The sequence below is a fragment of the Ischnura elegans genome, chromosome 12 (genome assembly GCF_921293095.1).
Source record: "Ischnura elegans chromosome 12, ioIscEleg1.1, whole genome shotgun sequence".
Lineage (NCBI taxonomy): Eukaryota > Metazoa > Arthropoda > Insecta > Odonata > Coenagrionidae > Ischnura > Ischnura elegans.
The window spans coordinates 87,256,459-87,274,647 of NC_060257.1; the positions used below are offsets into that span (position 1 = coordinate 87,256,459).

At 37.6% G+C, this 18,189-nt stretch overlaps 1 protein-coding gene across 1 annotated transcript in view; it reads left to right on the forward strand.

The window, feature by feature from the left end:
* Positions 1-8,854, forward strand: part of LOC124169315 (chitin synthase chs-2-like) — an 83,220-nt gene extending 74,366 nt beyond the window's left edge. Inside the window, exons 21-24 of the mRNA XM_046547898.1 lie at positions 1,057-1,224; positions 3,213-3,477; positions 7,094-7,198; positions 8,374-8,854. Of these exons, the coding sequence (XP_046403854.1) occupies positions 1,057-1,224; positions 3,213-3,477; positions 7,094-7,198; positions 8,374-8,576 (741 nt within the window). The 3' untranslated portion in view covers positions 8,577-8,854. The remainder of the gene's footprint in view (positions 1-1,056; positions 1,225-3,212; positions 3,478-7,093; positions 7,199-8,373) is intronic.
* Positions 8,855-18,189: the final 9,335 nt, after the last annotated feature.

Below are 18,189 nucleotides of genomic sequence, written 5' to 3' on the forward strand. Positions count from 1 at the left end.
TTAAGTGCAGGTTTACTCTCGACTAGTTCACTCTCGTAAAATTTTATTTTCAGCTGAGCTGGTTGTAGAACGTAGCCGTGGTGTTTGATAATACTGTTTATGTCTGAATATAGTGCCCCCTTTTTTTCCAAAAATGCCCATGTTAAAAGTAAAGGGGGAGACTATATTCAAACGCATTTTTATAACTTTTCCCGAAACTGAAGCCTCAAAATTAGGGGGGTTATTTTAATGTATTAATGAGTTATGATGAAAAATTTCTCCACTTAGTAAGCATTGACCCTTATGGGAATATATCTATGTTTTGGTCAATGTGGTTTGTCCTACCCAAGCACCCCCATTCCGGCCACACTTTGCTCCACGCACGAAACCAGTGGTGCCCCCTTCAGATATTTACAACCTCCTTGGTTTTTACCCTCAACTTTATGCTATATCAAGCTGCAGCGCTGGGACCAAGTCTAAAAAGAGACTGCGTAGATCGCACCAAACCCCATCCCTATAGCACTTAGTACAACCGAAATAGACCATGAAGTGTGACTACGCAATATGCAGACAGACTTAAACATGTTGCAAACTTAATACATTAAGATGAATGCATTCAGAGCCTAAGTGAAACAAGCAAATATGACGAATATGCAATCATTCATTCTTCACATCACTCTTGTCTCTATTTTGTATTACGTGTTTCTATTGCTTTCCTTCCTCTTCTATTAAGTTATAACGATTCTTATACTTATTAAAAAATCCATAAAAATGAGGTGGTTTTTGCAGTCAACTTGACATGTGTGCATAATAAGGCTGCTGGCCACTGGCTTAAATGATTGGGTAACGGCAGCATTAATTGTGATTGCTTAGTTACATGTTAATGTGATATAATTCAGCATCAAAAATGTCATCATTCCTGTCCAAGCTGTTTGATCTGAAAAATTAGATAGCCATCTCTATGCCCTTGATTTCAACTGTTTAGGATTATAAGATCACATTTATAGTTTATCTGTAGCTCCTCTAATGTATTATGTACCATTTCTTTACATGGCTGCTGAAAACATCAAAAAAAAGATTATAATCACTAAAAAATATTTGCAACTGGAGCCTATTGGATTGATATTTGTGTTTTTCTTTGGCATTATTTTAATTATTCAATTCGTTGCCATGCTGATCCATCGTCTGGGAACTTTCTCTCACATTCTTGCCTCAACAGAATTAAGCTGTTATTGCAATAAAAAGGTAAGTCTTTATTGAATAGCTGTAAAGATGCTGCATCATCATACATTTAGAAATATGTACATATAGTACAAAGTTACACCTGGAGATTAGTGTTTATCAACATGTCTTAATTAATTATACTTGTTCCTTACTGCTATTTCTGGATATCATCATTTAATTTCCAGTCAACTCTATTCAATTGGCATCTAATCTGCAAGGGATAACAAGGCTTCATGGACTTTTTTACCTTCTGTCGAGCATAATGAATCTGACACGTACAGGGCGAGTGTATTTTTTATTTCTATGCAACAGTAGGCGGCATAGACCCTTAATGCTCATATCAAGTAATTTTTTGTTTTCACACGCTCTATGGAGCCTTTTCACTCTTTACATTTATGCCAGCATATCAGTGGCGGATCATTTAGCATAATAAAGCAAAGTACAGTAGATTCCATTTAATGGGTGCATCGGTTACATGGGGCAGCCGCTTAATTGGGGCAGTCACTTAATTGGGGAAGATCTTGAAGAACAGAACCCAATACAGGAATATCCCAGAGCATTCTCAGCTTAATTGGGACAGCATGCCACTTTATTGGGCCATGAGTCGGCAACATAGACTCTATACTGGCGACATAGGCTCTATACTGGCGACAAAATTAAATGTTTTCTTTCGAGAAAACTATTTTTTATATTTTCCTCCCTCGATTTATTCTTATTTTTCACAAATGTTCCTGTTCTTGCCCTATTTTGAAAGCTCTCTTTGTTATACTATCTGCAAGAGGATAGGGCTTTTCTTTAATAGGACTTAGCAAAAGACATTCATTCAGCATCGTCCGAGGCTGTGAAAAATATTTTTAACTAAATAGTTATAATTCTTAAAAATGATAATAAATTAACTAAACTCCATGATTTATTAATCAAATTGATAGTTTAATAAAATTATGTTGCATTATAAACATTCTTTAGTCTTCTTTGTATCATTTCAACGTTTCTATATGCCCATATACAGGATAGTTCGCCTAATTGGGGCAGCCGCTTAATTTCGGCAAAGTGCATATGACCCAATAAACCGGAATCTACTGTAATAGCATAATTAGCTAAATGGCTTAGTAAAATAAAGAATGCTGGTATTAAAGAATTCACATGTATAAATGCATTGCATGTAATTATACTTAATTGCTTAAAGAGCTCATTAAACCACATCTGCTGGTATGCTTTGGGGCTTTATGATGGCGTGTACAGGTGTCTATGCATTGCACGTAAGACATCATTGAAGAGTAGGACTACACTGATAATGATGCTTTAAACTTTAAAGTTATTCCACTGAGCCATGCCATGAGTTAATACTGTTTTTTCACATGTGTGTTGATCATACGCATTGCGCCTGAACTCAGTTCAAATGTTGTGCCTGAGAAAAGGTTAACAGTCAACATCTTCAAGGCTCATGATGTGAATTGATTGCAGGAAAAGCCCCTTAGAAGTTGGAATGATGTTCTCTGTTTTCAACCTCATCAACTTAAAGGTTAACCCAAATATAATACAACCGTGGACTATTGAATTTCTCATACAGCAGACTAATCAGTAACTTAAAATGAAAGTACTATTTAATTTCGCTGAAATCTACAGCTTTGCTCCTAGAAAACTGTTGATTATCTTCTGGGAAATTTTAATATATTTTTCTTATTTTGAGTTATGTATTTTGGAAATGGTTATATTACTGCATAAAATGCTCTCCGAAAACTCTTTAAGATATATCTAATCGTTCACTAAAACATGATCCTAATAATCATTTTTTGGGTTGCACATGACTAAATAAAATTGTAAATGTAGTATTGCTTAATCTCTTTACCCCCCCCCCCCCCCATTAAGTGAAACCTAAGGTTCTAATCAGTACCTCTCCAACAATCTAACGATTCTTGAAAATTTTGCTACATAATTGTCAGAGACTCAAAATTAATTTTTTTACAAATACCTTAACTCTGTGACTATGTCATTATTATTATTAACAGGTGGCAAATGTTAATGATGAAGAAATGTCGTCTAAGGAAGCTGTTAGTGTGATTCGTGAATTCATGAGAGTGAAAGACTCTGACAGGGATTTGGATTATGATTCAAAGAAAGCCAAGAAGGAGAGAAGGATGGATAGGTATAACGCTGGTCAAAGAACAACCGTGGAAAAATTGGAGAGAAAGAAAAGCAAGCAGACACACCAGTCCATATCACTCACTTCAGTTTTAAGGGAACGCCTTAATTCCATCAGGCCGGATACAATAGGTAAGCTCATTGAACCCTCAGCACATGTGTCTGATGCATAGATAATAATTTGGATTATCACGTAATTTGATGGCCCTTAAAGTTAATTCAATTTCCTTTCAAACTTAAATATGTACTCCATTAGATACCTCAGTCTTCAGCCCCATTATTCTTACTTTCAATTTCTTTTGTTGTATCTAAAGTTAGTTTAGGATTAGGGACAGAATGTGATTATTTTATTTTATTGTTTGTGAGTGTTAATTGGAGACAATTTCTCGGTGTTTTTTTAATTTAGTTTTATTATGTTAAAAGTCTAATTTTTTGTGATCACCCTTTGTTTTTTCCTGTCTCATGTTCCATGAATGTCCTGGTTCGAAAGGTTCAAAATTTTTTTTCTGAAGATTAAACTTTTCTCTATTCGATAGGTTTGTTTTGTGTCTCCTTACCTCCTCACTCCACAGCCACAGCAACGTGATTCTCTTTCGCAAAAGTGACGTGATCGCACGTCACCGTCAAACACACGTATCAGTCATATCCCAACCCTGTAGACGTCCAATTCATTGCAAACCAGAGCAACCCTTTTCTCTGCCTTCAACCCTGCCCTCCAGTACATTGTCTTTCAAGACAAAAGACGACAGAATATCCCTTGGTGGTCAACAGAATATCCCTCCAATTGCAATGCCTTACCTGTTAAAACTCATAAACTCGGGCACCAGGTCTACCTGACCAATCGAAAATGAGGATCAAGGCCGCCTCCGACCGTAATCCACTCAGATAACTGCAGTGGTGACAAATGACAGGATTCAGATGGGTGACTCGGGACAATAACAAAACACAAAAAAAAAAGAATAAAACAGTTTCCCCACTCTGGCTCAACTTCCGAATTAATTTAACTTAATTCCCAAATTTGCATAATAAGAGAAAAGATCGGTAATACACAATAGCACCTGTTACAAAAGTTAATCGAGGCTCATTCCCCTCACTTGACAACTCGGGCGAAACTATGATTAATAATTCTCTGCACAAAATAATTGATTATTTAAACTGAAATAAATGGATATACCTCAAGACACACGCAAAAAGCAACCACACCGAGTCGATACACACACTAATTGCACATCAAGCCACATACCTTAGATTAGGATTACAAAATTGAGAGATGAACACTTGTGGTGAGCACCTGCCTTCACTTTCTCAGTGCCTTGACCCCACACTAGAGAGGCATAATCCCCACTGAAGTCCAAGATCCAAGAGAAGGGGGTGAACGCCATGCGACTGGCCGTGGTTGCAGTTCTCGTCTTTGCACATGCGCCGACCATAGCTTCATGCCTTTTGCGTTGTCTGCTAACTCGATAGCCTGCTTCCAGCACACTAGCTTTCACTGGACAGGCCCAGCCAACTTATGTACTTGCTAGCAGGCGGAGTCGCGGGAGGCTTAAATTGGCCAGATCTCAGCCTTCTCCAACAAGCAGCGTCACTGCTGTCCGTCCCTCTCTCTCTCCCTTCTCTCTCTCTTAATCAAGGGTAACGGGAAAAAGGAAGATACGTGGCTCGATTTCCCCCCAACTTAAATGAAAATGCTAATTAAAATAAAATATAATTATTAATCATAGTTTCTTAGAGTGCTTAAAATATTTATACACAAAATAACAGACAAGAAGTTAGAAAATATTTTAAGGAAAACTAAACAAAAAATAAATGCCGCTTTTAACAAACAAAATCAAATTTGGCTTTTAACGAACAATTACCAATACCCTTGTGCTCTTGGACTTCGGACTTAACTTCTCCGGTACCAATCCCACCTTACACCATTATTCAATTCATCCCTCCAAATTTCTCTTCAAAGTGACTTCTTCTCCCCCTCTCCCAGCAGAGAAGGGAAGAGGCTGACAGTATGTAACCCTGAATTTTGTCCAGGTAGAGGTTTTCTATTGGGAGAAAAAGTAGAAAAATGCCTCATCCGATGCCCCATCCCTCTTCCCTTTCCAACTACGACTCTAGCGAGTGTCACGTGGGTGGGCCAGATTATAAATTGAGTGGGCCTAACCTCAAGTTAGCGTTGGTAAATACGAAGGACAAAAAATAGTTTGACACATTTACTCATTGACCTTAAACCAATGGCACCCCTTCACTTAAATGTCGTGCCCAGATCAATGTATGTATGGGTCGATTTTAACTTTGTCGACATAAAATCCACTTCGAGTGTATTGACTTTATTTCACTGCATTTATATGAGCAATACAAAGTTGTTTAGAAAATTGACAGATTGATTTTCCATCTGCCCATAACTGTACACTATTTATTCCAATTTTATAAAATAAATTTTAACTTTGATCCCTAAATCTCCATTCTTTCGGTGCTACTGCATTGGTTGTTTGTTGATGACAACAGAAGAGCATGGAAGGGCCACGTAGAACAGGCAATTCCAGCTTTCGGCCATGTCGGAGCATGCCTGGACACCGAGACATGACGTTAAATTTGACGAAGCCAGGATAATAGTAAAAGAAGGCAGATATCATCCCAGACTTATCTGAGAAGCAATTGAAATAGCCCGGATGGACACTTTTAATACGGACGACGGCTACCACTTGGATGCCAATTGGAGGAGACTAATTAAACGAACCAATGAGAGAGCAGCAGCCACAACTGGCGGGAATGAGCCCCTATATAAGGAGGACAAAAATCGTGGATCTTCGACCTGGAGATGCTGGCAGCAGTGCCAGCACAACTGTTGTCATCAAGAAAGAACCGATGTGGTAGCTTCGAAAGAATGGAGATTTTGGATTCTCGACATGGCGGAAACCTACGGAGTCACTTTGAACTTAGATTCTGTAATTTGTCCATCTTATTTGGGTGGACCAAAAATAATTTGGGTGGGCCTGGGCCACCCCTGGTGCCACCACTGTTCCTTTCCATCTCCCATCACTTTCCAAGGGGTGAGGACACTGCAAAAAATGGCAGCCATAGCTTGATAGTGGTCACAGACTTTAAAGGTGTTCTCAGATTATTTTTAGAAATCATTTCTTTTTTCCTTCAGCCAAAGTGCCTCTTGGTCCTAGGTGTCATTGCATTCATGTGCCTTGCAAGCAATTTAGCACGTTTGCTGTGGAGCTTTCTCTGATTCAGACTAATGTGGAACCCACTGGTGGTTCATGGGTGGACTTCATTCTGCACAATGTGACTACCAGGGGCGTAGCCAGGAATATCGTTGGGGGGGGGAAGTCCAAAACCAAGGGGGGGAAATTTTTGAAAACCGGTATTAGGTTTAGGTTTAGGTAAAGTATTGGGTTTTACACTAATTTTAACACTTTTCATAATCGAAAAAACTTCATTTGTTGAAGAAATATTTAAAAAATTAAGGATTTTTCAATATTTTGTTTTCTTTCATGAGGAAAAATTAATGAGTTTTTATATTTTGGGGGGGTCCGGACCCCCTGGACTCTCCCTCCCCCCGGGCTACGCCACTGGTGACTATGCACAAAATGAACTGATGAAAAATTCTCTCTTTGGATGATAAATTTGTAAGAGTGAATGGGAGAGCTATTGGGCCATCATATATGCAAGGTCCAATTGTTCATGTCTACTTTCCCATGCTAGATATTTATTTCATGAATTCAAAATTTCATTTTGTTTTCAGAGTCTATGAGCAGCAGGCTCTCTGTTCGACGCAGTACTTTGCGTGGTATACAACGAGCGCAAAGTGTAATCCGGGAGGAGACTGAACGACGGAGATCTCTAACAGGTAGCTTGTAGTTAAATATTTTTGAATTGACTATGAAATGAAATGAAATTTATTCAATGCTCCAGCTACAAACCCATAAGAACAATAAATACATATAATAACATGACATTTTGATTTAGGTAAATGTTAGGTAAAAACAGCACTGAAGAATGTTAGCAAAGAACAAACCTAACTACACGCTCTTGAAATAATCATGGGATAAGGTAAAAATAAATTATTTGATTAATGATAAAGGAGATATTTGTAACATTTTTTCTTAAAAGATTCCATGTTCGCACAAGTTTTTACATAGCTGGGGAATTTCATTCCATACGCTATGAGGCATATTGCTGAAGACCTAGCTGAGAAATCTGGTCCTTTGTTGAGTTTTGGGCTGCGCTTTTTAGCTGTATATTTGCAAATGAGATGAATCGCGGCAAAATTCACCCTCCCCCCCCCTGCTTGTTGACTCCTGATAGAGCCGTTTTTGGTATAAAAATAAAACCGTGTGACACGGCTTTCTCATCCACCCTCCTCACCAGATCTTGCACCTTGTGATTTCTTTTTGTTCCCTTGATGAAAAGGGTGATGAAAAGGAAACGTTTTGATGACATTCTAGAGGTGAGAATAGAATCGTAGGCATCAGAAAGTTTGAGTAGGTAGCAAAGGTGTTTTGCACAGAGGAAAAAACGCTTGAACCAATATCTATCAATGTCAATGGAGACTAATTCAAAGGTGACTAATGTTTGTAACACAAAAAAAGAAATTACGATTTTTTAAAGAAATTCATCTAGTTATCTATGGGTCCCCCCACGTAAGTTTATACTCCTTCAGATTTTCAATTTTTCACCTTCTTGAATATTTGTATGGGTGAAAAAAATTTTTCAGCTAATGACAAGGTGAATTAGGAAGTTTATAGGTGGATGAAAGAGATTGAGGGGTAATTCCATGAGGAGGGAATCAAACAACTTTTGCCTCGACGTAAAACCTAAATGGAATGGAAAGGCAACGACATACATATGTGGAAAGATAAGTTGAAAATATGTATTCAATATCATGTAATTTGCTTTAAAATTACTTATTTTGTACAAAAGATAAAAATTCAGCTCTCTTATTACCTGGACATCCCTAATACCTATAAATGGTTAAAAATTACTGATAGCTTGATTACATGCGTTTATTATGCTTACCTCCAGGTGGTTACCCTCGACGTCGCTCGTCTCAAACTGGCAACAGCTTCAGTGACATCAGCACTATGTCATTGGAGGAAAACTCCGAAGAGAAATCGTTCAGGAACAATCTCCGCAATGCTCAGGAATCGCCGGTATTTGCACGTCGGCAGACTCCTCGTAAATCCGTACAGTTCAAAGAAAATGCCGATTTGGGTAGTGACGTGTGAAGTGGCTGTAAACTGTATTTATTGACCGAGGAGTGCATTTCATCCAAATTGCCTATGAAGTAACGGTGAAATACTGTGGACCATAGCAAGACTTGTCTTTAAGATAACCCAGTATGAAACATTAAATTTGAATTATTTACGTGGCTTGCACTTTCTTTGGATGATTCTCCAGACTGTTTTTGCAATTGGAAATACTCTAATCTTACCTATAAATGGTGACTTGTGAATTATATACTCTTAAATGATCTTATAAAGAATACAGCATTATTATTGCTAAATTGCATGTTTTATTCGATGGTTAAGGATGCCACCTTTTTTATTTGGTGCTTCGAGTATGATTTGTATTTCATTACTTTAATGAATTGCAGTATTAGTGTGTTTTGCATGTTTTTGATGGGTGCAATATTTAATTTACCATCAACTTTTGATATTAATGCAACATCAAAGCTGCTCAGTTTATGTTCAAAACATATCCATGGAGAAACAATGTTTCTGACTTAATGATATTTTAATCATCTTTGATTATTAGTGAACATATTTCAGATTTTTATAGCTCATATCTTATTATACCTGCATTATTTAAATGCAAACTTCTCTATACATGGGCATAGCAAGGATTGAAATCAGGACTGAATCCCCCTCACAGCAGGGAAAAAAATTGCATCTGATACTGTTACTAATTCAGCCAATTTTAAACGTCTAGAATTCATTTCCTCACGGTATGATATGACTTGTTTTTTCTTGTGATGCCATTGTATTTATCGGTCAAATTTTTCGAATGTATAGGTCATAGTGAGGATTGGTCCTTCAATGGAAGAACAGGGAACAGATTGAAACCAGATTTTATTCAATCTTTCCACTATACATTGTCAAAATTCGGTAGCTTTCTCCGTTCAAACTACACGGGATGAAATGAACATGCCATGACTTTGTGAGGCCACAAGAAGAACCGCTTCACTTTATTCATAGGCGGCAGCACAATACATAAAAAAATGCTCACTGAATGCCATTTGAACTGAATATTTGAATTACAAACATACATCTCTTGCACAACTCATGGCAAGTTCCTAGAGTCTTCCCAACATTGGTACCAGTCATATGATTTTGCTGCACCTGTTGCTAGATGCTAGAGTTTTGCAAATGAGAACCACTGCAGTGGAGGGACAGGAATTAATTGTGGCTTGCCACTGTTTGTCTCCCGTTTTATGGGCAAGCTGTTTTTGGTCCATTTTTGCATGTTTATTTGCCCGCAACTTTACGCAACATCGAGCTACACCTCTGGGACAGAGTCCAAAATGAGCGTTCAGAGATTTAGCATCAAACGCAAACTACGCGATGTATTTTCAAAAGCACGCATTGTTTCATACGAGCACAAATTTACTCACCTCACGATGTGCACATAAGGGTGAGAAATTTTTGTTTGCATTCAATGCCACCAGACCAATTTGACAACCATTAATTAATTCCTACCACTGTGATGTGGTAAACGCCCGTCTCCTAAGCATCACTCTATCGAAAGATCCACAGAGAAAAAATCATCCATCTTGACCGGTATTTGAACCCAGATCCCCCGATTTCCGGTCGAGTGCTTTAGCCAGTTAAGCTACCGAGGCGTCATTCTTCCCTGTGGAAATTTGTGGACTATACCGGACAAGGTGGTATGGACTGCTGAGCATATGATGCCACAAGCAGTCCAAATCATGCGCACAGCACCACAGCCGGAGAACAGGCCCAGACAAAGAACACAAAGAGGTTTGACACTCTTGACTAGTTTAAAGTATACTGGGACTAGCCACGGTGATAACTTATACAGGAGTCACCCGCAATGCACAATCGTGCAATCTATGCATTGCGGGTGACTCCCATAAAAATTATCACCGTGGCTAGTCCTGGTATACTTTAAACTAAAAAAATCACTCTATCTTACATGGGTGGGCTGCGTTTTATTTTACCATTCAATGAAAGCAGACCACTTTGACTCTAATTCACAAATTCACTTTCCACCGCTCTCGAAACTCACCATCACTGGTGCGAGGCAGGGGGCGACAAATTTTACATGTAACTCAGACAGACTGGTATTCATCAAATTTAATGTCTAGGTATAGATACTTTTAATATCATGTAGTTTTTTTATAATTTTCTTTTTTATAAGATGCAGGTCCTTTTCTTTCCGCACCTCACATGTAGGCGTGTGCATTGGGCATTGCTGTTGAGAGGCCAGGGTTTGGTATCTGTGGTGAAACTTGAATTTGCATCTGTGATGAAAACCTTCATGCACACCAAATTAGTGATGAAGGTACTGTGTTAGTAGGATGAGCGCTGGGAAGTATAATTTAATGGCTAATTGAGTTTTGTACTTTGAGATGATTCATATTGTCAAAATAAAACTTCTATTTCAGTCAGCATAAACTGTCTTGTCCTCCAAACTCAATAAAATTCCACAGATGAAGATTGATGTTTTGGTAGCTTAAGTTTTAGAGTAAATAGAGCAAAGTTGGGATGCAAGAGTTTGAATCTCAGTTGTGCAAAAATTCCACCAAGGAAAAATCATTTGCCTTGACCGGAAACCACGAAGTAAAAATGAAAGCATTGAATCCCAGTGTCTGCAAGTGAATTTTCCTCTGTAGCAATGTGGACTCATGGCATCACTCCATGTCCTAAATTGAGGACAATGGTACCTCCTTTCTGGTATTGAGTGCAGTAGTCTGCCACTGAAGATAACAGGCAAGGATCTTTTCAACAACTTCCTGCAGTCTCTTGAAAGCAGAACTCATCCTCCTGGAAGTAGTGAGGATCTATTCCTGAGATAGTCCTCCATGGAGTTGGTCCCTCTGCTTGAGATGCCCTGTGTGGATAGCTGCCAAAGGAGTAGAGCTGGTGAGTAGAATTTTTTAGTTACTGATCAGCCATTGCCAGACTATCTAAATTGATAAAAATTCGTTAATTTTGAAAGGCCTACCACTACATCAGATTTTGAAATTTCTTTAAAAATTTAAAATTCTCCCTCTCACATGCTCGTAATTGTATTAAGTACTCACATTCTTTTTTGTGAGGAGTGCCAACAAAAGTACACACACAAGTCCAAAGCTGTGTGAGTGGGTGCGATCTGCAATTTTTCACAAACTTTTGCAGAAACTGGGTGAATATGTACTTCAAGGATTTCTGCTCAGACCTCAATGCATCAGCAGAGACTTGCAAGTTCTCTAAAACGGATGAATCTTTATTAGGGTAACCAAACATACGTTTGAAGGAGGGTCTTTTTGCCTCACAGTCCTTGGATTTAAAAGGGTAAAGATAGGGCTCAAGCCACTGAGACCAGTGGTATTGTGAGGGGGGAGGTTTGGGGGAAAACCGGCCCCCCCCCCCCAGAGCTCAGAGAATTTTTTAAGTTTAATCCATTTTTTTAAATTTGATTAATGTTACTTGTAGAATTATGTAAGGATTTGTTAAAATATCTCTCAGAAAGCCGTAAAACTCACTATTTTGAACGATATATCTTAAAATTCCGCAATTTATTAATCTTAATTCCCCCCCTCCCCCCCAGCCTTAATTCCTAGCAGCCTGAATTCTCTGGTTGAGACTACCCAGGAATAAATAGTTCAATAGGGTAGTTTCCTTCATCAAATAAAACGAAATGCAATGATTGCGATTCCTTACCCACTATTAGTGTGTTCATAATATACAATTTATTTGGTTTTAGAAATCCCAGTTTAGACGAATGGCAATTGCCAGTTTTAACCTCATTTGAAAAAGGCCAGATTGGCGCCCATGCGATGCCACTCCACGTGACGTCACAGGGACCTAGTTTCTATACGAGTAGATAGGAGTTTTACATCGTCTGAGATTACCAATGCATGCATGAGGCACAGAGCTCAGGGAAACATGGCTTAATAATCACACATTAAAACTGGCTAAGGTGGGAAAGTTTTCTTCGTTTGATAAGGTATTAATAATCCTTATTTAAGCCAAGTGCTACCTGCTATCAGGGTACTCGGCTACCTGCTTGCATCCTGCGTCATATCAGCGCTCAAAGCCTCGCTCCAAGGTCACCTCACTTGTGGCAGCGGGAACTAGAACGACGTCACACGGAGTTTTTCCCAGCATTCATACTTAGCCGTCGCGTTTTCGCGCGCTTGAAAATTTTCAATTTTCGTTTAATCGCAAAAAATAGATATCGTTGTTAAAAAATCTAAAAGCATTAAATATGTACTCCAGGAGTAATAATCTTTCGATTTAGGCAATAAAAAAATAATAGGAAACCACCCTATAGTCGATGGCCAGCTACAATTCCTGGATGTGCTTGTGCAGGGGAAAACTGACAGCCCTATCATTCCCTATTGGAAATTTCTTATAAGTCTTTCAGAATTCTGATAGGATTCTATAAGTCTTACAGAAATTCTTATAAGAACTTTGCATTTCTTATAGAATTCTATAAGAATGTTGCGCAGGTCGCATAACTTTCAGGTTTTTATCCGGCAGGCATTTAAGTCACCGCATAACTTATGTTGGCAATTGATAATTATTTAAGAAATTCTTATAAGATTTTTTGGAAATAATGTATAACTCTTTGTTAAGTAATGTTCTGCTAATTTATTGGCGTTTTCAGCATGGTATTTGACATAAATGGTTCCAAGAAGTGGAGACTTCTTTTTATGAGACTTGTTAATATCCCTGAGAGCACACGAAAAATTGTAGACTTATAAAATCTGTCTGTTTCGAGTCTATAGATTACTTAACCGATGGAAGTTTGATATGGGCCATGAATAAGCACGATGTATACTACGATTGCATACGTTGCAGGATACTGTTGCCATGGAAACCTTGTTTGGTTGTTAGGTTGCTAGCAGCCCCCTAGAATTCCCTATCCCTGCCCATTGGAATCCATGTTCCTTTTTTGAAGCCAGTTCCTGCGTTCTCCGCTTTGGTTTGGGGATGGCGCCACCTGTAGAAAAGCCCAAGCTTAAGAGCCCTGAGCATATGATTCAGCCTGAATTTCTCTTGAGAACACATGTGTTTAAGACTCTTATTTGAAGATTGAGCGAGCTACTGAGGTTATTCACCGCTGTAGTATGATTCGTTTGTTCTATTGAACCTAAACATCATTTTTATTTAGTAAACATTCCTACTATTAATTTCTTTCGGAGGGATGCCGTGGTCGTATGTTGTGCCGAATTGTTCCACCGGCTATGGCAGTTCGAAGACGGAATATTGTATATTTGAAGTGCCGTCGAACGCCAGAACAGGGGAAAAAGATGGATAAAAGATATTCGTTTATCAGAGTGCTGTCCTGGTTTTCCATAATTTACATAATTTCTAACTGCTCTCTACAGTCTAATTCACTACGGTCGTTCCGCTGGATATTTAAATTGGTGTTTTGATTAAATTAATGATGTAACGCTGGTATAGAATTGTCTTCATGTTCATTTCTTATAATATTCAGGTCATTTTTTCTGTCTTCATTGACTTTTAAACCGACTTTTTTTTATCCTCTTTTGATAAAGTATCCCTCTATATTCCTCCCGTTCTGTCTTTTGACCATACTCTTGTGACAATTTTTATTAAAAAAGCATCATGGCATCTTTACCAACAGCTTTGCCGCTTTTGAAACAGAAATCTGTAATACGGATTTTATTTCATCTTTGTTGGCTCAGAGCGTGGGTAACTATCATCAATGGGTTGCCCCCCCCCCCCCCCCCCCCAGAAGCAAAAATCGCAGAAGTCTTTAAGCAAAATCAGTACTGAATTGAAACGAAAGTTTTCGACAAATTATCTTTAAACTCACGAATGATATGTAATAGTATAAGATATGTAACTAAAATAAAACTATTTTTCAAGGAAATAATCTTGAAGGATTAATCTCGGATCTATTAATCAAGGAATTATAATTGCATTACTAATAAAGCACTGTTATAATTTTCTTAAAATTTTGGTTACATTCATCTTTTACGTGCTAAAATGTCACAAGTTGGCTTGCCCCCCCTCCCCAACTAGACCATAGCTTGCCCCTCCGCTAGTTATGATCCTGGGTACGCCCATGCATCATAACTTAAACATTTATATCCTCTCCTTTTTATTTTCTTCCCTATCTATACTTTCTTCGCAGTTTAAGAGCTCAGTTAAGTTTTCTTTCCAAGTTTTCAAAACTTGGGCTGGTTCACTGATAACAATTTCATACTTGTTCTTCACCCCTACTGTGTAAAAGCCTTCTTAAAAGGGTCTTAATTTTCTTTAAATGTATCTTTAATTGTCTTGGGTGCAGTCTTGCTCTGCCATTGTAACTGCAATGTATTTTCTTTTCTATGCTCCTAGGATTTTTTTTGCTTTCCTATTGAATAGATGGATGATATCTTTTGATTCCTTGCTGTGATTTTTATACTAGGACTTTCCTTTTGGCTCATTCCTTTTAAACGAGTCTAGGTTGCATCACTTCTTAAAATTTTCACATTTTTCCACCTCCTTACCACTATTCCTAAGGCCCGATTTAGTAATTGACAATAGCTTCTTATTGCCAATCGATTTGGGCTAATAATTTGCAATTAGATGGTAGTAATATTAACTGAATTCATGCCAAGGGCTTACCCAAGATCAAAACTAGGGGGTGGTGGCAATCCATGATCGTTCAAGATGCATCAGTAGCGGATACAGATGTACACGCTACTGGTGCATTTGGGGAAGAGAGAAAACCAATCTTACCCGCCCCCCTTGAGTTTTCATCGCAGAAAACACAAAAAAGGGAGGGGAGCACAAAAGATATCTTGTCGAGTTACCTTTACTTTTATCGAAATAAAAAATAATGAAGTCACATGCAAAGCTTCAGAAATTTTTAATTAAAGTTATTATACACATATTCAAGACAATGCCATCTTATGATATAAAAAGCTTAGAATTGTGGTTTTACAATGTCTGACAATACGGGTGGCCCCGCAAAGGGGGGGGGGGGCGCTCCCATCCATATCCACCACTAAGATGCACGGATAGAGTGAATGAAACCAATATTTAAAGAAAATTATAATAGCGGTTCATTAGTTTTTTAAATTATTTGCATGAAAACAAATTATTTTTATTTTAGTGGCATGTCTTACTCTAATATCATTTGTCGTATGTTAAAAGAAAATTTGTTCAAAACTTTCGTTTCAATTCAGTCCTGATTTTCCTTTAAAAAATTTGCTATTTTTGTTCCTGGGGGGGGGGAGGGGGCTGGGGGCTGCTCCCTTCTGGTTACGCCCATGATTCATGGTTGCTTATTTCCCTAATAAAAATTTTAAGAAGTGCCTGTACTTGGTATAATTTTATTGGTTAACGGAGCAATTGTCCCATTTCGTCCACAGTTAAAGATGGTACGTTTTCTTTTCTTTTCTCAATTTATTTTGACTCCTAATTCACCACAGTGCTGAAGCGAATATAATAATTTCATTCCCGGTTTCATCGCCCTAACAGCTATCCCTTTACTCCACCTAGTTAAATAATTGCATTCCTTAAGATACACCTTAACTCGAGCATTTGATTTGGATGTTATTTGAATTAAAAATAACGTATTACATAGACGGTATTCACATTATATCCCGTATCTATTACCGAAAAAATCCAATGTTGAGCCAAGCAACGTAATGCCCCCGATGGGCTCTTCGACTAGTGGCGCCTCTACTGGCCACAGCCCTGAACTGGCTTCAAAATAGGAACATGCCTGAAGCCCTAGTTCCGGGGGGCTGGTTGCTAGGTATTGCTTTTATATGTTAATCATTCACCATGTTTTTGTGTGACCTGTTTAATGAAATAAGTCGTGTGCTTCTAACAAAAATAAGGCATTGACCTCATTTGGTAAGTCTTACAAAACTGGCATTCCTAAAATCATGTTACCTTAAACAAACAGTTTCGTGGAATTATAAACTTTTCATCATCAATTTAGATAGACATGTATATTTTTCAGATTGTGGCATATCTAATATAAGTGGAAGTTTTAATGAAAACAGTGTTTCAATGGACAAAGTGAGTGATTTAGTCGTCTCTGAAGAGAATGAGAATGAATTTGTATGAGTAAACCTAAATAACATCTGCACAATTATTATTTTATGGAGAATACATCAAATATTATTCTCAATCAGTGTTTCTGGGATTCCTATTAATTTCCCTAAATCTTGCACTTATTGTTAGCCATTTCTACGTATCCTTTTCTCCAATTAAATGGCATCAAATTCCATTTTACTTTGTCTATTTCTTTCATTATCTATCCAAATCTGCATGTAGAGGTCATTCTCTCAGGTATCTTAAATAAACATTGCTCGAATGTATTTGATTTATCAATTTTTCCTTTCCTTTCCATATAATTTCTTGAAGTATCCCAAGTCGAACTTGAATTTTATTTCATTTGTTTCTTAAATTTTCCAGGTTAAATCATATTCCATATTGCAATTCCTTTATATTTCATTGCGTAGTGATTGCCAAAGTCATATTCTATTATCAGTCCATCATTCTAAGATATCATTGGTTTCATTGCTTGTATGTAGTTTGTTTTAGAATGTGGGGACGTTAACCCTATGCAGAACCCATGACCTGAAGGACCTCTATGGTATCTCGCATTGTCTGGCCAGTCAGGTGAACTTTACAGAACTTGAATGTCCTTGCTTGATGCACACTAAAGATAGACATTACATTTGGTACATGGGAAATCATTAGGTTTGCTGTGTACCAGATATAGGCACCTACATTTGGAAAAAATTAGGTATAATGCTAACTTTGTACTCTCAGGAGGGATGTAAATCTCATGTAGCTTTTAATAGAAGTTTGCACAAGTGTTTTAAGCATGATGATATGATATTTATAAGAAATATTTCCATGAGAAAATTTCTTATAGATAACATTTTGTAATTGATACTTATAAGAAATTTTCTTATAGAAAAATTCTTATAAGAAATTTTCTTATTATAAAAATTCTTATAAGAAATTTTCTTTTAAGAAAAATGCCCAATTTCTGATAGGAAATTTTCTTATAAGAATTTTCCAATAGGGATTCATGATTAAAGCACAAATGGTAATATCCACACTATTTTTTTTATCACTTAACCGACCATGGTTTCCCCCTCCCACTCCCCTCACTCCAATTCCATATACCCCCCACCCCACCTTGGCCTGGGTATATATATACCGAGAGAGTTTTCTTTTTGTTGGATTACCTTGAAAATGACGCCAAAAGTCGAAACCGTGGTCAGTTAAGTGATAAATAAAATAGTGTGGATATTACCATTTGTGCCAAAATTTTTAAGTTTAATCCATTTTACTTAATTGGATATCTATCGCTAGTATAATAGCGTAAGGATTAATATAATATCCCTCAGAAAGCCGTAAAATTCACCATTTTGAACCATTTATCTTGAAATTCCGCAATTTATTAATATTGTACCTACCGTTTATCCTGATGGGTATTCCATACCCCCATACACCCCGGTATTAGTTGCACCTAAACCCCCCACCCCTCTATCCTTAATTCCTTGCTGTGCCCCTGATCTCTTGCATAATTTTATTTCATTTGCTTATTATACGTAGCCACTCTTGGGAAATACTTAGTAATCTTGGAATTAACTATTTCTTTTTATTAAAAAAATATATCCATATATAT